Source organism: Mastacembelus armatus, chromosome 8, assembly GCF_900324485.2.
Source record: "Mastacembelus armatus chromosome 8, fMasArm1.2, whole genome shotgun sequence".
Taxonomy (NCBI): Eukaryota; Metazoa; Chordata; class Actinopteri; order Synbranchiformes; family Mastacembelidae; genus Mastacembelus; species Mastacembelus armatus.
Window position 1 is genome coordinate 6,984,851 of NC_046640.1, and position 21,002 is coordinate 7,005,852.

Genomic DNA, 21,002 nt, shown 5'->3' on the forward strand with positions numbered 1-21,002 from the left:
TAGATTCCACATTTTGTTTTATTAACACATTCATTTGAAAACCAGGTCATGCACAATACAAAAACTGTAAAATGATTACATAACTAAGAATTCAACAACACATTTCTTAAATACAACCAGACACATGGGCCCTCATTTATAAAAGTGGATTTCAGGTGACAGCAAACTTTAGATGTTTTCCTATGACACTTTAAATATTGAGAACTGTTAAATGTACAACTGGACCTTGTGAAAGATTACTCAACACCTCAGGTTAGCCAACACTGTAACTGTAAACTCCTTTTGTCTGATAAATTCCAGTTTTGGTCTTATTCTTCATGTTCTTAATTGTTTCATTGTTATATTGAGCATGGTACTGTTTGTAAAATCTACCTTAATTTAGCATTTCTACTGGTCATTTTTACTGTTTTACACTTTTATCAACAGGCACCTTCTAACGCTGTTTGGAGAAATTATTAATATTATTATTATTATTATTACAACAGTTTCTTCACACACATGACTTCACAAACTAAAGAAACAGTAGCATTTATCGCCACACATTTACCATAAATTCTCAAGTTGTCAGACAGGTTTTTGAGTCCCCAGGTTACCAAACCTCAAAGTGAAAACAGGGATTAATGTTTTCATTTACATGCTATAATGTGTCTACAGTACAGCAGGGCAAAGATCAAGCTAGGTCTGACAGTTACAGCAACAGCTTTTGGGGGGGGGGGGTTTCAATTTGCAATTTCATTGTTGAATGAATGAATCCACACCAAAAGAAACTGCAGCAAAAAGCCAAATTTAAAGTGAAAATTCTTTTAAATCTGCAGAAAATGGAACTGGAAACATACCCTCCCTGCAGAGGTAATAAGTTATATTTCAAATGTTTCTGATAGTACATATGAGTACATTATTATCATAATCCTTAATTTCCCTTTGGATGATAAAGTTCGTTTTATCTTACAATCAAGTGGATTGTTGGTGTAAGTGACGTCAAATTTGGGTTTTAAGAAACAAAAAAAACTGATTGATTCTGAGCTTATTTTTCTAAGTGAGGCCCCAACAAACAGAAGGAATTGTGGATGTGAGAGACATAAGCATGAGCAAACACAAAAAAGCAGCAGTAACAATAGCCCCATTTTTCTACACACTTAATCCCTAAGGTCAAAGTTAGCAGAGGTTATATAAAAGATGAAAGGTGTGGGCTTGGCCCAGCATGAATGGGGTGAAACACACTGGTCTTTGTACTGAGGTGAGAAGGGGGAGTGTTTGTCCTTTAAGAATGATTTAGTAGGGGCGGCCCCGTCGCTCCTGTCTGCGGTCACCCCTGGAAATAACAACACAGCATTAACATCATCAGCATCCAATTGATGAGCAGAGTCTACTGGGTGAACAGGTGCATGTGTGTGTGTGTTTGACACAGCCGATAAGCTGATGTGTGGAACTCGTGCATCTGTCCATTCATGGAATATTCAAACATTTGCATCAAAATACTGCAAAAGAAAAGTCTGTATTTAAGCCACATGCCAAGATTTTCAAGTTTCCAGCTCACAGGTGATGTTCTGAAACTCAACACAATCTGCAATCTGGGAAAAAAAAATTCAAACAACTACAGCAGGTGCAGATGCTTTCAAAGGTCAAGGTGACACATAGCCAGCATGTCAATAATTTTATTTCTACTTCCAGTAGGTTTCACAGGTTCTAGCATGAGGTGGAGCATGTATATTGAAAATTCATGCTGGAACAAGCAGTTAAACAATGGCTTTAAGCTTATTCACAGAGTTTCAAATTTTGCATACTTTATTGTGTTATAAATGTAATTGCAATTGCAATTGATTCGACATTAGTTAGAAAGGCACACTGTGTGTAGTGATGCTACTGAAGAACCTTGCCAATTGGGGCAATGAGTGAAACCACATTTTCTTTTTACTGACATGTCTGGTTAACAAATGGTGGAGCAGTCAAAACCTCCGGTACGCCAAGACGGTGCCAAAGGGTGTGTTGACATTTGTTCATGGCCAAATATGAAAGAGGCAATTAGACTCAATCAAGTGTGCCCAGTTTCATGGGAACTGGTGTTTATACAATTTTATGAGTTTTATGAGTGAAGTCAGAGTTGGTTGAATCTGGCCTTCTGACTAGTAATCAGTAACCAGTGACCAAGAAGTCAAATACCATATTAGTCTTTAAATTAATGTTCATCAGTTTAATGCAGTAAATATATTAATATATCTATAACACAACAAAGTGTACAAAAATCAAGGGGTCTTCCCAAAGTTACTGTAGCTCCCCTTAACGTCTAAACGTTTGTCAATTAATCTAACCTTGCATCCATCTTTCCAGGGCCGTATCCCCCCCGCTCGCCTCCTCGGCCCCCTCGGAAGCCACCACGGTCACCACCACGGCCCCTGAATCCACCACGATCAAACCCCCCTCTGCGCTCTCCTCCATAGCCTCCTATCAGCAGAAGTAATTTGGTGATTTGTAAAATGCAGACAGAAACAGAGAACTTTACTATTTTTGAACTATTTGTACACATAAAAATATGATCTACCCACGACAGACTTTCAAATAAAGTGGTATAAAACATTTCATCTGTAGCTATAAATGCCTAACCTCTTTCCATTGGGGGCATCCCACCAGCATCCTCGGGTTTAGGAGCCTTGCACTGGTTACACTCATTACGCCATGAGAAGTTCAGGTTACCACAATTGCTGAAGAGAAAAGTGCAAAAAAGAAAACAGTCACTAAATAGTCACTAAATAATTACAAAACAATATTTAAAAAAATAACAATTGAATGCTTCTTTTTTGAATTTAGTAGTATATGCAGACTTACAAACATTGTACAAAATGTTAATGTCCAAATCCCTCTAGAAGTGAAAATCTATTCACAGCATTAGATTCTGACTCACGGGTTTGAACACTTCCAGTCTCCAGCCCTCTGCTGTCCTCCTCCTCCACCTCCACCATTGCCTCCTGGGAAACCTCCACCTCGACCCCCTCCAAAACCTCCACGTCCCATTGGCCCTTCACAGAGAAAACAACAGCACAGTCAGATGTCATCAGCGTAACACATGTGACCAGTGGTGTCCTCCCTGGAATCATCAAGCCTCTGCCCCTGGCAGCTACTAAACAGATACAAAACGTTGACATTGTGGTGACGTTGTTTTGCCAGCTACCAAAGTTGAGATGAATTCTCTGTCCCAGTTTGTCTCAAATGAGACAGAATTTCTATGGAACATCTGATACAGCCATTACAAAATGAAGTGGGCTCACCTCCTCGCCCTCGACTTCCCCTCATGCCACCTCGGCCCCCAAAGTCAGCCCTGCGGGTGGCAAAGGACACCTTAATAGGATTTCCATTGAAGTCCTTACCTGAGGAGAAAAAAAATTTATATCAAAGGTCATCAGGAACTGAGCAGAGACAAGACATAAATGTCTGTTGACTTGAAGATAAACAACCTACCATCAAACCAGTCGATGGCAGCCTTAGCTGAAGGGGGGTCATCAAAAGAAACAGTGGCCTCCCCCTTCAGCTTCCCTGTCTCTCTGTCTGTGTACAGATTTATCATGGGCAGGCCTGTTTTCTTGTTAACCTAAGTGAGTGGACAGAGGGAAGAAACAGAGAAAAATCAGAGTTGACTTGATGTCATACAATGAGATAATACACAGTCAGAAAGGTGTCAAATATATTGTGTTAGGAGGTAGAGTGGAGAAATTGTGCATTTATGAGTCTTCATTTCATCCATTGTTCTATTCATTCATCTCTGCCCACATCCCTGTAAGTACTGTCTTTAAGTTTAATCAAAATTTGAAATTCACTGCACCACAACAACAAATATATTTAAATGTTTTTTTTTTTTAAAGCCAGGACGATCTCAATGTGAGTCTCAACATATTAAAAGTGCAAGTTCATATTTAACAAATTCACATTTCTCCCAGATCCAAGGCTTCATCTGTGCTGGTCACCGTACTGTGGGCATGTTATTCATACTGTAAATACATGACATAAACGATGAAATGTATACATATACAAATGATTGATTGATGACTAGGGGAGATCAAATACTGGAGAGCTACCTTAATGATCCCAATCTGCTTAAAAAAGTCTGCCACAGACTCAACAGTGTAGTCATCTCCCAGGCCTTGCACAAAGATGGTGTTATTATCAGAGTTATCCTGGTCTTGCACTGTTAGAAGATAAAATATACAGATGTTAAGAAAACAACAACATGATTACTGCAGCTTTGAAGTACTAAAATCATAATCCTTTTGTTGCTAGCAGGGCAAAAATAAAACAGTCCAAGACTTACTAAAACCAGGTCCTCCATGTCCATGTCCCAGGTCTCTTGGTCCTTGAGAGGACAAAAACAGATATCAGGTTCTGGAAAATATTATCTGTTGAAACACACTTTTATCACCATGATCATACAAACTGTAAATTCTGTTCATTCACATCTTCCCACCAAAATAGTACCAGCATGACAGACTGCATACTGATAATAACATAACGCTTAGCTTCGTGATCACCGTATTTCACAGCACCTGAACGCAGACAACAGCAACTGATATCTTTAAAACGTATCAAGGCTGTCAACATTATTGAAATAGTGCTTTCATGTTGAGGTTGTGCCTCAGATAAACCACAATATATCTCATAGTACATCATTGTACTGGTTTAAGTACCTACTTTGCTCAAATATGTGAGTCTATAACATTTGACAGAGAGACACTCAGACTGGGCTCTTGGATCCTGATGTTAAACAGTCTACGCATTTGTGTTGCTGCATTTCCCAAAACACTATGAATCATTTCCTTTCACTTGAGATCGACAACTCTTGAACTCAAAAACAATCTCTTTTGAGCATATACACCTTCAGCTGTCATGTTAAATCATGTCATAAATTCACTCCTTTGTCTGCTTTAGTTGTCACATAACTTTAACATCAACATACAGATTGGTAGTATGTTGGTAGTTCTAAGATCATGACAGATTTCTAGCCGTTTTGTGATTTAGTCCCACACTCATTCCCAATCATCAGACCCATTCATCAGACCAAGTTCCAATGTTTGTTTTCAGAGGATAACAGAAACACCTCAGAAATGCTCAGGCATGATTAGTATCATTACCTTTGTGAAGGTGGACTTCAATATTGTGTAACCGGCAGCCTGATTTACCAGAATATATGGTACTGCATAAAATGTTACTCCTTTAAAATAAACTTTGCTTTGTTATTAGAAGCAAGAGATGATCACCTTTCAACAACATAACACGGCTTGGATACAGTGAAACCAGGTGAGACCTGGGTCACAGACCTCAGACCTGCTGATTCTTCTTACTTTGAAGAATGATGCTAAGAAAACAAATCACAGCACTAATCCTGGCACATTCAGTACCACATTCTTACAACTTCTTTGAATAACCTCAGATTTCACAAACTCCCTAGTGACTAAGTGTTTGATGCTGTAATGGATCATTTTTTAAATCAAGAGTTCATCTATATATTTTAAATGCAATGGCACCAAGTGGCTCAGCTCAGGACCATGGAGTGCTACACGTAGCGGTGTAGCCATCTTCACTCCCCGCTTTGCTGGACTTAGTAGTAGGTGTAAAACCAGAACTAGCAGGATTATAAAGGATTCTCACCATCCCAGCATTACACTTTTTCAACTTCTGTGCTCAGGCAAACACCTCAACACCACAAATCAATCACAGAATAACTCAGAGAAAGCTTCATGCCTCACACCATGAGGACGATCAACTTTAACTTCGTTATATCTAAGCCGTTCTCTAGCACATCGTCCCCTGTGAATCTTTTGTGAATTTATATATATATATATATATTTGCATTTGAGTTTATACTACATTTTATGATGCAGTTCTTACAACTGTGACTTGTTTATTCACTGAAAAAAAATGCTCAGCCTCCCTACACACTACACTGACATAACACACATTTATTAGTCATTCAACTATATTTATAACAGATTTAGGAAAAAGATTTTCTTATATTTTGTTTTCATTATTATTCTCTACACAGATTTCTGTATGTAAAGTAAAAACTTTTGAGTCCTTTGATCAGGATCACTGGCACAGACAAGAGCAACTGCACAGGTTCTGCTTCCAACACTAAACACTACAGCACTTTAACTGCTGTAATTCGACATAATCAATACTGTAAATCCTGGAGAGCTTTCTTGATTTGCTGTACATTCATGAAGAGCTTTATCTTCACCATCCTAATAATTTTCTGCTCATTCAAAAGACCCGTGTTCTTCTGTCTGTTTTCTCGTCTTCCTGTGCGTGCTTGGTATTCTTAGCATGTACCCAACTGTTGATTTTGGCAAACCAGCCTACCTTTGATCTGTCTTTGACATTCACTTTTTTTTTTATTTTACTCATCACAATGTTTGTTTGTTGTTGTTTTTTTTTTGTTGCAGTTACATCTTTACTGCTCATACTGACAGACAGAGCTACTTCAAACCAAACGGCACCTCTGAGTCCACTCTCAGCCACATGTGCGCTCTCTTGTCCGTGAACCCGTGCTAAAATGACACACAGCTGTCAAAGAAACATTGTGCCAGAGGCTACATCTCTCACATGGTTCTTTCAACATTGACAAAAGCCACCTTCTACTTAAAAGGTGTATCTGTAATTGTTTTTTTCAAATGAATGTGCTGACACTCATAACAAACATGTAACTAAAAAAAGCAATAATAACACACACGTAAATGCCAAATATTCCTGTCCCAAGAACAGAAGTGAGATCACACCATTACATAAAATCTTTTCAATTCAACCTACTTTGGATTTGACTTATTCTAACAACAGAAACAATCGTGTAACACCGAGCACATGATCCGTCTGTCCAAAGAGATTATCGGGCTGTTGCGAAACCACAAACCACCCTTTGTACAGTGTGTACTATATAAAGTGGTTTGCTTGACAACATTCCCGGTTTTAATCAGTCAAACCAGTTTTTACCATTAACCTCGTCTTTGAAAAGCAGAACCGACCCCTCCTTACTCAGGTTTAACAGTGTTGCTGCTACTGGTCAGCGTTCATTTCTTACACCTGAAGAGCATAAACATTATTTCATCCGCTGACGTGGGACTCACAACCTGAACCACGATTGCAAAGTCTGAAGAACAGAGCGTTCTCACACACTGCAGTTGAAAGGTCAGAGATGATGATACTTTTTTTTTCTTTTGTTGAGTTTGAACACCCATTCATCAAATTCCAACGCCAACAATGCAAAACAGAGAACTACAGCTGCAAGGTTACCATAAACCCCCATCTGCTCAGCAAAAGTACACTTGCAGTACCCTCAGGTTTTAGCCCATTCACAGAACAGAGCACGAAAGTCTCAAGAATACACTCGACCTACGCTGTCCTACTTCAGCTCTTGCAGCAGCTGAAAACCTCTTTACATGGCACATTTTTCGTTGCATGTGTTTACACTGTTCAGCAATAATCAGTTCAGTGTAATAATAAATAATTCAAAGTAAATTTTCTTCTCCCAGCATTTATGTTACTTCAAAAACACAATTACATTACCTTTTTTTTTTTACCCACTTTATGATTCCAGTATAATGATTTCCCTTCCCATTAGCTTTGACTCTTCAAACTCAACAAACCTTTTTGCCAAAATGTTTTTTTTTTTTGGTCACTTACCACCAAACTTATTGAATCCTCCGCGATCGCCCATTCTGATGAAGAGGAAGAGAAAAACGACACACATTGAAGGCTGGTGCTGACAGCGATTTGGCTTTACGGCTTGTGGGTAACCTTCACTCTCACAGTCTCTTCAATAAACCCACCCCTCTTCATTTGGCACTTGACTTACTGAGCCCCTACTTAATTTCAATCTGAGTCTGTTGAATTTAACTTGAAGAAAGGAGATCAGGTTAAAGAGCTTGTGTTTAAATGCTCACAAGTGGCTGAAATTCATCATTTTTAACCCAAATGTCCTATCAGTCCTGTCAGTGACTTGTATGTACCCATTTTATTGCATTATCCAACTTGGCTTTGTGTCAATTATCAAACCAGAACTTTACCATATTCGCCCCATAGAAGGATGTTGGGTATGTTTTAGGCTGCAGATAACCCTTACTCCTCACACAAATTGCAGCAAAGCCCAAAATAGGTGTTCTTTGAGGCTTTTCTTGTGTATCGCAAATTATCAGCATTTTTAAATCATTCTTTCTTCCAACTAAAAGAAATAAAAATAAAAAAAAGACTATTTTCTGTCTGTAGACCTCCCCCCATTTGTAATTTTCCAAAATGATGGCTTAAGAGCAGAAAGTCAGCCTGGAGAGAAGGTAAAGGCCTAGGAGAAGATTCAAAGATTGATTAAAGCAGGGCATGACACAGATATCTGTAAGAGCTGGTTGGAGACGAGGTGGTAACAGATTGTTGGCAGATGATGAGAATGTCTTGTGGCATGTTAGCATGTGGACAGAGTCAAGGCCCCAGTTTACTTGTTGTGGAAACACATTTTGGCAAGTTGCAAAGAATAAAATAAAATTAAATCCCACCATGTTGGCTTTGGACTTCACAATGTATAAAGGCTTTACTGGCCGAGCTAGCTGAATTTTTTTAAACAATATCTAAAACATAAGGTAACAATTTAACATAGCAAATAATTTGTTACTCAGTTCTTCATGTTGTGCTTAAGTTTTGGGTACATTTGTCCCTGCCTCCAGCTTACACTAAAACACTTGCTGCTTTTTAATAAAAAGCACATGCACTTCAGCATACTGGGAAATTGTGTTTGGTATTAATAAAAACAAAAGATGGGTGACAGGCAAGCACCAGTAGCTTTTTACATGTTCATTGAGAAATGACTCAGAAGACACAAACATTTTTTCCCACTGTCTGAAATTAAATCAGACTAAACAGACTAAACAGAGAGAGAATATTTTAGAGAGATTTTTATTACTTTCCTCGAAGTCAGAACTTTCCATACACAAAGATTACTATGTCTTTGGACATAGGCATCAGCTGCAGCTAATCCAGAATGCTGCTGCCAGAGTCCTTACTAACACCAGGAAACTGGACCATATCACACCAGTTCTCAGATCACTACACTGGCTTCCCGTTAGTCAAAGGATAGATTTTAAAATCTTATTGCTAGTTTATAAAGCACTAAATGGTTGTGGACCAAAATATATTCAAGATGTATTAGTTCCCTATGAGGTTTCCAGACCCCTCAGGTCATCTGGGACAGGTCTACTGTGTGTTCCCAGAACCAGAACCAAACAAAGTGAAGCAGCATTCAGTCACTATGCTCCTCACTTGTGGAACAAACTTCCTGAACACCTGAGGTCTGCTCAAACTGTCAGCTCATTCAAATCAGGACTGAAAACACTGTTGTTTACTGCTGCCTTCAAATAACTGTTCATCCTTGTTTTCTTAATGTGCTTTTATGTTTTATTTTAATTTACTTTACTTGATTTAAATTTATTTTATGTTAAATGTCTCTATTTTTAAATGCTCTTTTCAATGCTTTTAATGTAATTATATGCCTTGTAAAGCACTTTGAATTGCATAGTGTATGAATGGTGCTATACAAATAAATTTGCCTTTGCCTTTAAACAATGTGGGAAAGCCCAGATGATGATGATGACATGGCTTTAGAAGCTTCTGATAGGTTAACTGACAACATTTGAGTTAATTGGAGGCACACCTGTGCATGTATTTTTAAGGCCACACTCAAACACACTACTTCCTTGTTTGACAGTGTGGGAAAATCAAAAGAAATCAGCCACGTTCATCTGTTCAAACAATTATCCGCAAGTATAAACAACATGGGAATGTCCAGCCATCATACCGCTCAGGAAGGAGACGGTTTCTGTGTCCCAGAGATGAACGGATTTTGGTCCGAAACGTGCAAATTAATGCCAGAACCAAAGCTAAAGACCTTGCGAAGATGATGGCTGGAGCTGGTAAGAGTGTGTCATTATCCACAGTCAAACGAGTCCTGTACAGACATGGGCTAAAAGGCCACTCAGCCAGGAAGAAGCCATTACTCCAGAAGCAGCATAAAAAAAAGCCAGATTACAGTTTGCAAGCGCACACAGGGACAAACACCCGGAGTTTTTGAGACATGTCCTATGGTCTGATGAAACTAAAGTGGAACTGTTTGGCCATAATGACCATCGTTACATTTGGAGGAAAAAGGGGGAAGCTTGAAAACTTGAGAACACCATCCCAACTGTGAAGTACGGAGGTGGCAGCATCATATTGTGGGGCTGTTTTGCTGCAGGAGGAACTGGTGCACTTCATAAGATAGATGGCATCATGAAGAAAGAACATTATGTGGAAATATTGAAGCAACATCTCAAGCCATCAGCCAGGAAGTTGAAGCTTGGGCGCAAATGGGTCTTCCAAATGGACAATGACCCTAAGTATACCGCCAAAATAGTCACAAAGTGGCTTAGGGAAAGTCAATGTGTTGGAGTGGCCATCACAAAGCCCTGATCTCAATCCCATAAAAAATTTGTGGGCAGAATTGAAAAGGTGTGTGCGAGCAAGGCGGCCTACAAACCTGACTCGGCTACACCAGTTCTGTCAGGAGGAATGGGCCAGAATTCCAGCAAACTATTGAGAGAAGCTTGTGGAAGGATACCCAAAACGCTGTATGACCCAAGTCATACAGTTTAAAGGCAATGCTACCAAATACTAAGGATATGTATGTAAACTTCTGACTTTGAAGAAAGTAATAAAAATCTCTCTAAAATATTCTCTCTCTCATTACTGCAGCATTTAGCAAATTGAAATAATTTTGGCAATCCTAACTGACATAAAACAGGAGAAGTTTAGTCTGATTTAATTTTCAGACAGTGGGAAAAAATGTTTATGTGTCTTTTTACACAGTGTATGTAAATTTCTGGTTTCAACTGTAAATAAAAATGATTTACTCAGTGATTTAGCCAGTGTTTTGATGAGCATACTGTACAGCTGGATGTCAGCTGGTAAGTGCTCAGTGCCAATGGTCTAATTAAAGGATACTGTAATTACCCAGTGGGGGCTGGGTTCCATGTAATGCAGTGGTGAGGAAGGAAATTTAAATGAAGTCCATGATGGATGAGAAAACATAATGAAATGGCAAACTAATTTATTGGAGTTCATCGCCTACATTATGAAGTTACAAAGATGTGCATGAAACTATGTGCGACCTCCAGAAGGAAAACAAAACCATCAACTTACCATAAAACTTTCTGATTCATAGTTTCACTTCAATCATTTAATGATGATGATCCTGCTGTAAAATCTTTGTTGTCACTTGACTCTGTTCCATAGAATTTGCTTGTTTTCTATGGGTTTGGCCAACCCATGATCTATTTTTTATTTGTGCAAGTATGGTTCTTTCTTATGTTTGGACAGAAATGCAGTTTAAAGAACAGTCTGTTTAGTTAGTGAAATATCACTTTGCACAAATTCTAAATCAAAAAGTAGCTTGTGAATGCAGTGCTGTGCTGCGGACAGCTCACACTGGTTTTTCTGAGCCGCACACAAACAGCCACCCCAGTTTCATCCTCAATATGTGCTCAGAGCTACAAGTTTAGTTGACCTTTGGGTTTAACTGAAACTCCTCTCAAAAAAACTTCTGGCTTTCAGGCAACACCAAGTTTGAGTATCATCACACCATAATTTTTGCAATAATAAACTGAAAGTTTGGGACCAGAAATTTTGTCCTTTTCTTTTTTTACAACCTCTACCTTTCAGCATGAGAGCACCCTGCTCGTCTCTGTTTGGATCATCACACAGGCAGTGGAGTCTGCTGTACACAAGATTTTTGTGTTTACAGCAATGTAAAAAAGGCAAACAAGACCATTAATAGGACAAAGGTTTCATACCTCCTATTGTCATATGCATATGCTATAGAGGTAACTGCAGACACATCAACACAAACAACCAAATCATGTGGTCGTTTGTTGGATTTCAGTTCAAATGTGGTTTGCTTGCTGTTGATTTTACAGTGAGACACCGTTCTGATGCAGATATTTGCTGTTAAGAACCTCATATTTGTGCTACTGACAGTTCAAAATATAACTTTGAGGCACATATAATAGACCTGTTTATGGCGGAACATGTCCATCATTCCAGCCCAGAGTCTCTCTTGTTGTTGTATGTATAGCATAACTAAAACAGTGATGTCAGTGAAGGGAGTTTGAATACTTTCTAAATGCAATGTCTTTTTGTGAGGTCTTGGCAATTCACGTTTTCTGAACAAACATCTTCAAGAAAGGTGCAGAAGGTTCTGTTTCACTCACATGGAGAGTTTTTCCTGAAGCATTGCACATCAGTGGATCACAATTCATTGCATAACCATCAGTTTAAAACTTTTCACAATGGATTTATTTTACCATAATGTTACTCTAAATATTAATATTGGAAAGATATTCTTATTGAGGTTGTGATATTGCCTGTCCTCACCATCCAGGCAATGAAAGGTTTGTGTCAGCACTAAGGTTGGCCAGACTCATACCATATTAACAAAATTATGCCCTGCTTAGAATTTAGAGTATTGGTATCAGTGCTATAAAAACAAAAATTCAAAGTGTTAGAGCATGTTATGTGCACATGATGACTCTTCATAGTTCTGTTTCTCTGCATGTGTACAGCAATCAACATGTCAGGTTAAATAATTTATACAAGTCTGCTGTTTTTTTAACATGACCATGATTAGGACACTGAAAGAGTAAAAATAAAATGTCTGATGGTTGTAGAGTCACTCAGTTGATACAGAATTAGCCTATTCATGATGCATTTACTTTATAATGACAGATATGCTCTACCTCTGTAATGGTACAGTAGCAGTTTGTAATAATCAAAAATATTGGGATTGTTTTTAGTGACTCTTGCCCTGGTATTACTTACCAACAGATCATAACAGGTTTGGCAAAGGACTCTATCCCTGGAGTAAAGGTATGTGTTCACCCAAAGGTTCATGGATCAGAAAATCAAAATTTGCTGCTGTCCAGCCAAACAGAAACCCTATGAATAGCTTTGGGGCTGGGATTCATTTTCTTCAAAATCAAGTGAGAGGCAAAATCTTGATAAATCAACATACATTTCTCAACAGCACAAATGTAGGACAGTCTGTCCCCTCTCACATTTTACGTCAATCTTATTTTTACCTCTACTTTAGTTCCACCAACTGTAGCCAAGGTAAAGAAACATTTAGATGCACCACTCATATTCAGTGTAGTTTTGACAGATAACATGGACATTGGATGATTTTTAAACACTTACCCCATGCCTCCTCTTCCTCTTGGTCCACCTCGGCCACCTCGGTCAAAACCACGGTCATATCCACCGCCACCGCCACGACCCCCAAATCCACCCCCACGGCCTCTGCCGCCACGGCCATCCTGACCGCCATAACCTCCATCAGGACCACTGTACCCTCCACTTCCTCCTCCTCCACTCATTGGTGGGCTTTCATCTCCGTAACCTGAGATGAAGTTGAAACAAACAGATTTACCCTCTGGGACTACTTCTCTACTAAAGAAACTGGAAACTGACAGAAAAATTTGCAATAATAAGTCATGTATAACTTTGTCCATTGTTGAGTTCATATTAGCTTCATTTCACATGGACACAGAACATTTATATAAAGAGCAAACACAAAGCCATCCCTCACCTCCACCCTGACTGTACTGGCTCTGCTGACTGTAGGTTTGTGGAGGGGGGGAGTTATAGCTTGTAGGCTGGTTGTAGTGACCTCCTCCATGCTGCGATGGTTGTTGGTGGCACCCACTAGCCCCATAGCTTCCAGTCTGACCTCCACTGCTCCCATAACCCCCTCCACTCTGCCCACCACTGGGTGGCTGGTTGTAACCAGGGGCCTGAGAGTTACCTTCATAGCTGGTGAGAACAGGGAGTAAGAGAAGCACTTCAAAAACTGAAGAGCATTTAAGTGGAAACACCTCTGTCACTGTTGCATAACTGGTGTCTAAATAGTGCATTACCTTGCAGAGGACGAAGAAGGCGGCTGCTGCTGGCTGTACCCAGAGAAGGATGACTGCTGGTTGTAGGTCATGTTGGATGGCTGGTTGCTGCTGCTGCTGCTGCTGCTGCTGTAGCCTCCAGAGCTATAGGACTGACTGGAATGACTATAACCACCCCCACCACTCTGGTTAGAGGGTGGAGAACCATATCCTCCTGGGAGAAAAAAGGAAATGTAACTAAGCCATGGCACAATGTGTGGCTGAAAATCTGCATGTTTTTTGATATTTAATGAGTCTGCCTCTACCTGACTGGGTCTGTCCATAACTGCCATATCCTCCTTGGCTGTAGGATCCAGGGCTGCTGTCAGAGCCCTGGTTATATCCTCCATAGCCTTGCTGGCTGTAGCTCTGGCCAGAGGACTGACCATAGCCTTGGCTAGCACCACCAGCTCCACTATAAGATCCATAACTACAAGTGGTTGAAAAGAAAACTCACACACCAAATATATAAATAAACTGCTTATGAAATATTATCCACTAAAATTTACCACCTTTCATTAGGTTCCTAAGATAATAGGAATGAAGTAAACTGTAAGTCCTTTGGTTTCTCTTACATGCATACTGAGGCAGTTGAGGGTGAATCATATTGGTATATTCGTATATGGCAGTTTATTAGGGACACCTAACTAAAGTTAATAAGAGAGCCCTGCACTAAATCCCCCTTTTATAAAGAAGATAATGTTGAGTTTTTATACAAACAGCCTCAGAGAGGAGTTAATCCAACTGTATGGTGGTTCTGCAGGCTGCAGTGTGTGCTGTTGTTGAAGTGCACTGAATTATTCAGAGAGGTGTTTCTGTGGTTTAGCCCAGCTCCACTGACATGAATGGGCTGGACAAAATAACAGAAACAACAATCATATCAGTCGGTACAGTACACAATACAAATCAACAGCAATACAATCTACATCATCAAAAGTGATCACACGGTCTCAAAGTATCATTATAATTTATCTTTTTTAAATGTCTATTCTTGATGATTTTAACACAATGCAGGGACCTCTTGATGTGCTGTGCTGTACTGTACAGAGATGTTTCCAATCTAAACTGATGTATAGTTGTTGCATAAAAAGCCGAGAAACTGTTTTATGATTAGGTTAGTATTTGAATACTTACCCCGGAGCAGAAGATTGGGAATAATCTATGGAATAAACAAAATAGACGATAATATAAAATCATATTTTGTAGTTTCTAATAGCATACATCAAATTAGTTAGGTCCAAATGTTGCTGGGCTTTGTCTGGAAGGTACAGCAAGGATCACCAACATTAGAGAGATTCATTTATTGATAGTGAGGGTTTATTAGCTAGTACACATGCAGCCACATACAGTGTTTAACATCATGCTCTTTAACAAATATAAACAAAAACACATGTATCTATAACTAGTCTAATGGACAAACCGCAGACCGGAAGACACTGAGACAGAAACTGGGTCAGCAGTGACAGGAGACTGAACCGGATTATTTACATGTAAACAAATGAACCGTGGCAACAACACATCAGGTTACACCAGTTTACTTCTGTTTTCTCTTCCCGGGAGCTCTTTCTAAACCACACGGTGAATTAAAAAGAACACCACGCCTTTCGACACTAATGCTACTACAACACGTTAGACCTAGCAGCTAACCATCGACCATGAATGAGCCTTTACGGTAATTTGCTCACTAACTAACTAGTCTTATCTCTAACCAGTCAGCTGCATCTTTTCACGGTGTTTTCTAATATCTGCTAACCAACTCTGACCTGTACTGCTCGACAACCAAACACTGCAGAAATATCAAAGTGTCTGTTTCCTACCGTTAGACGCCATTTCACCAACGAGCAGCCTCGAACCGAAAACCGGATCAGTCTGTGAGACGGTGCAGTTACCGGGCTGACTGGACCACGCAGGCCGAAAATGGATGCTCAGACGCCGGTGTCGTGTTACCAGGCGTCCCCTACAGTTCCTCCGCAGGCCGCTGGGCGCTGACAAACACTAAGACGCTTTACGGCAGGTGGCGTCATCACGTTGCATCACGGCCGCCTACTGTTCACAGCCCAGTCCTCCTCATTCTGTTAAATAACTGTCCAGATGATAATTTACTTTTTAAACTCATCTCTGATCATCCTAATTCCTGCATCTGTGAAATCATAGCTTCCCTTTTCCAGAATTTGTACTGCATAATGACACGTTTCATTGTTCCTGCCTCTTGACAAATTAAATAATAATAATGTTAATAATAATTATGATGATGATGATAATGATGATAACTACCTTTAAAGTGTGTCCGTTAAATTGACAGATACTGCTTCAAAGAAATGAGGCCGTTCAGAGCTGTAAATAAAACATAATTTATAGAGCACATTTCGTTATTAGGCCCGAGCACCGCAGGGACTATTATAACTGCTCTAGACAGCGTCTAGTGTTGACCCACACCCCACCATGACGTGGGGATGCGCGAGAGCTTTCACGAAAATGTATGTGATGTGATTGTCAAGTGGCGCGTGGGTCTGGAAATCGTTAGGATTATTCTTCTTCCCTATTATTTAACGACCTCAGATTTGACCCCCTGTCGAGCTCATGTGACCAACAGGAAGTCCACCAGCTGGGAGTTTATCTTGAGGTCATTGAGTTCGTTGATTTTGCTCACCTCGAACTTGAACGAACTCCTCCTTGGGCTTTTGACCGAAAGAGCTCATTCTTGGTCAGCCTCCTCTATACGAGAGAGGCAGCTAAACTTATGCAAATTTCGTTTTACGGATTTCCTTTGGCGGACCCGACAAGTTGACCTATTTTTCGAGTTCATCAAACCTTCGAGTTGTGATAAATCGCACACGCATTGTCGGATTTGATTCTGACCAATTGATTAATTTTAGACCCCGGGGGCCTGAATGCAGATGATTGAACAAAATCACAACAGGCGTAATAGTGCCCCCTGTATAACGTTTTGAAAATGTGAATGGAGAGCCAAACATTTAGTTTTGTCAGAACTTTACCAAATTTGGCACATCAAAAAAGCCAATTGGCCCCATGCTCTATTTTCAACGCTGTTGCTTTGGAGATGACAGACACCGACCATTGTTTTCCAATGGGAGATCTGTACTGAAGGATGAAAATGCATGTAGAGCCAAAATTTAGTTTGTCAGAACTGTACCAAATTTGGCAGAAAAATTCTTTAGGGCATCCTGATCACAAAAGCCAATAAGACCCATGCTCTATTTTCCACTTTGTTGCCATGACAATGACCGAGAGCCACCATTCTATTTCAGTGACAGATGTACACTGGAAGATGAAATTGCTGTAGAATTGCCTGCTGCTGCTGCCGTCCTGCATTTCTGTGTGTCTGTATGTGCCTGTATCACTGTGACCTCAGAAATGTGCCCTCTGTGGCCAAAATCCCCCACCTCAACTTTCCGGGCCCAAATTCTGGTCTCATTTAAAGGGCTCCCAGTGAGGTGACTGGAACCACGGTTTCACCTTGGTACTGAATAAATCTTGTGGTTTTATTCTTCTTAATATGTGTGTCTGTGTGTTTTTGTGTCTCAGTACATCTGGAAATGTGCATCTAAGTTTACAACTGCTGCTCTGGTTACTATTATTATTATTATTTTACAGTAAGATGAAATAGAAGAAGAAAAGCAATCAATATTGATTAACATGTCATAAATACAGTCTAGTCAGACACACATCCAATTGCCAGTGTGATACACCAATTTTGCAATAAATCCTCCTTGTGTGAAGGTGATACTAATACTGATAATGAAGCTGATCAATAGAGAAGGCATCAAAACCAGAGATTACTGTAAAGTGCATTATAGGGACAAAAATAAATAAATAAATAAATGACATGATTTGTAGATATAAATCAGCATGCCCACAGTAAAATGACACCCAACAGCACCACTAACTTCATCCTTCATACAGTTAAATCAACAAAAAATCCAAACTATGGGCTATTACAGGGCTGTCGCATTTACTGTTTAGTTTTAATTAAATGTACCTAATACAACGACAACAGATTTTATATAACATGTATAACACATTAATATAGAAATTATCCATGTAAAACTAACACAATTTTTTTAGGTAAAGTTACTCTGTAAAGTGACTTTTCTTAAAATCCTTATTTAGTCATTGAACCTTGAGATGCATTGTCTTTTTCTACATTGCCATTATCAAAGAGGCAGTTACATAAACAATTACTTTACAATATTGACATTCAGCATATAGACTATATATTCTTCAAAGCAGTTCCAATATAAGTCTCATTTTCAATGCTTTTGTTTGACATTTGCAGGATGTAAATTCAAACAGCAGCCTTCTTTGTTTTCTCATCACCATGACACCAACATTTCCACAGAAGCAGCCTGAACACACACCAGGTAAGTAACAACACAGCAGATGATGAATATAATTAACTTCATTTCTTAATTTAATTGTTTCTGACTCTTCACTCTACATGGATCTTATTTTTACTTTAACATGTAATATGTTAGGTTTAATACGTCTGAGAGTCACATCTGTAGAGTATATGTTAAAGTGAATCTCTGAGATTTCAGCAGCCACTGTACAACATCACTGACCCACATGCAAATTAAAAAACTGAAAGAAGAAAAGAGCTGTGAAGATGATACTTTCTGGTCTTCCTGTTGTACCAAAAACAGGACATCATGAACAGCTTATTGAATGGTAACCAGACTTTAAACCACTGTAGTCGGCATTTCCAAAGTAAAGCAAAGAACTCTAGACCAAGGCATCTGCATCAGAGCACCCTAAACTTGGGTGACACAGCACCCTGCTACACCACCATCCATAGCCAGGTCAGCCTTAAAACTTCTCCACATCTGTAATCAATTTCATACCACATTTTACTTTATTTACTGTAGTGCTCAGTGTGCCCAATGTATTAAGTGAGGGCTCAGAGCCACCTTCTCAGGCCTTGTCTGTTCCTTTGATATTTGTCAGAGTTATTCAGGCAGGTCCACTGATGGACGTCCTCTCATCTTCCATCTTAGAGATCCCAGCTTCCCTTCCCAGCATCATACCTGTCTGGATCTCAGTAACAGCCTCACACCGCTGCAGTTTCCACTGCTGTCACACACTAAAGAGGTGCACAGCCCCAAACACATCACTCCGGTAAGATGACAGCATAATACAACTCCAAACATATAATATCACCCACAGAACTTATTCTGCGCATTCCTGTATTGTGTTTTTATGGTATTTGATAGTTCTTGTGTTGTTTTTATTTAGATTGTTTAAAGGATTATGTGAAATTCTCATTTAGGGGCATAATTTGTGTTACTTCAACTGGATTTTGCTGACAGGCCCTCTGGCCAACCTAGTACAATTAGTATGGCATTATGCTGTCTTAACTCCATGTCTTCTTTTAACAACTCCTTTACTATCACACGCTAGTATATTTCCATCTTTCACCAGAGAGTCGACTTGAAGGTGGAAAACTGGACCCGGTATCACAGTGGTCAGACTGTCAGAGAGCTCACCAACCCACAAAATCCATCTGAGTACTGGACCACCTACAAAACCAACCACACACCCCCAGGAACTGGCAGCCTGCCACAGTTGGCCAGCGGCACACCAACACAGTGGCATCAGCATGATATACTGACAGGTAGCATTTATTCCGCAGAACTTTATACATCAAGAAACAAGAAAAAATTTGGTACTGACTCTGTTGTGTCAGCTCCAACTACATTAGGTACATCAAGTCATACAGTAGGGATTTTAGTCAATAAGAGTGAGAATAGGACTTGTAGTTATATATGCTGTTACAAGTTGGCTCAAGTTTGTAACAAAGGAGAAATGTCCACACACAATAGTTAAATGCTCAATTCATTTATTTCACCTTAAATTATATTACAAAACCCAAAATAGAACATGTGTAAGTCTGTAGAATCAGTAATGTAATGTGTGATATAGGAAAAAATACTTAAAGCTGCACCCTGGTGTCCTCATGGTAAAGGCATGATGGCAATGAGAACTAGAGCAGGTGAACAACCCTCCTAAGCAGTTTGAGCGAAGCCACACATGAATTGCATCTAGTGACTGCTTCTCAACTCCATCCTCTGATTACCTGAAATAAACTAATCGGGTAAACAGGCAGACGTAAAGAGGACCGGCACAATGCTGAATTGAAAATACGACATAATTGAAAAGTGCTTTTATGCGATGTATAAAAGTTGACCTATCATTAACAGCATTATGTCATAATACCAATAATGAGTTATATTCTATCACTTGGGTTGAGTTTGTGTGCAGTTCCTGAGTAAGATCACTCGAGGGAAGCGAACACAAGACAACATGCAGGGAAACGGAAACACTTTCTCCATCTGAACAGTACATGCATGCAACAAATGCACAGGCCAAACACCAGGGATATGGCCTGAAAGCATAGGGTTAAAAACAAAATAAAGAATATTTTATAAAGGATTAGGGACAACGCACAAGACGAGGGTCATGGTGATAAGCTGACGCTGCTTTTTTCAATTTCTTTCTAAAGAAATACTTTTGTTTGCCTTGTTGAAACACAACACAGTATTGTTTGTACTTAATGTCTCTGGTTATCTAAAGTTGGAGTTTGCTCAAAAATTAGTTATGACAAAAACATGCTTGCAGGTGAAAAGAAGCAGGCGGCTGGTCCAGGGAAACCCAGAAGACAGTCGAGAGACAAGCTGCTGTGGGCAACAAGACGATGGGAGATGGATTACTCTGCACTTAGACTATACTGATACACGTCACAATTATATTTATATACAGCACTGACAGGAAGTGATTACATCGTCTCCATTATAAATATATGGAACGTCGATGACTCCTCTACGGTTCCTTGATGCTTTATTAACGTGTGAAAGTGATGACATACATGCTTATATGATTATCCATGATGACCTGGACCCGGCCAGGTAAATTATAAATCCAAACTGTATCAGAGGTGGAGCGCAGTTTTGAATCTTTAGCATGGCTTCTCAATAGACAACTTCTCTTAACGTGAAAATC

The 21,002-nt window shown here is 39.5% G+C and overlaps 2 protein-coding genes across 2 annotated transcripts; one reads left to right on the forward strand and one right to left on the reverse strand.

The window, feature by feature from the left end:
• On the reverse strand, nucleotides 1–15,953 carry fus (FUS RNA binding protein). Its single transcript, XM_026325412.2, has 15 exons — nucleotides 15,803–15,953; nucleotides 15,120–15,144; nucleotides 14,252–14,415; nucleotides 13,968–14,160; nucleotides 13,640–13,863; nucleotides 13,249–13,450; nucleotides 7,663–7,697; nucleotides 4,301–4,342; nucleotides 4,068–4,177; nucleotides 3,454–3,583; nucleotides 3,264–3,362; nucleotides 2,900–3,014; nucleotides 2,602–2,699; nucleotides 2,310–2,442; nucleotides 1–1,312 (listed from the first exon to the last, which is right to left on the reverse strand). Exons 1-15 carry the CDS (start codon nucleotides 15,813–15,815, stop codon nucleotides 1,273–1,275), a joined length of 1,623 nt encoding a protein of 540 aa, XP_026181197.1. The 5' UTR covers nucleotides 15,816–15,953; the 3' UTR covers nucleotides 1–1,272.
• Nucleotides 15,954–18,085: 2,132 nt separating this feature from the next.
• LOC113140539 (uncharacterized) lies at nucleotides 18,086–20,734 on the forward strand. Its single transcript, XM_026324409.1, has 5 exons — nucleotides 18,086–18,367; nucleotides 18,650–18,805; nucleotides 18,951–19,121; nucleotides 19,425–19,668; nucleotides 20,622–20,734. The coding sequence occupies exons 2-5, from the start codon at nucleotides 18,656–18,658 to the stop codon at nucleotides 20,732–20,734; spliced, it is 678 nt and encodes a 225-aa protein (XP_026180194.1). The 5' UTR covers nucleotides 18,086–18,367; nucleotides 18,650–18,655.
• The last annotated feature ends 268 nt before the right edge of the window (nucleotides 20,735–21,002 follow it).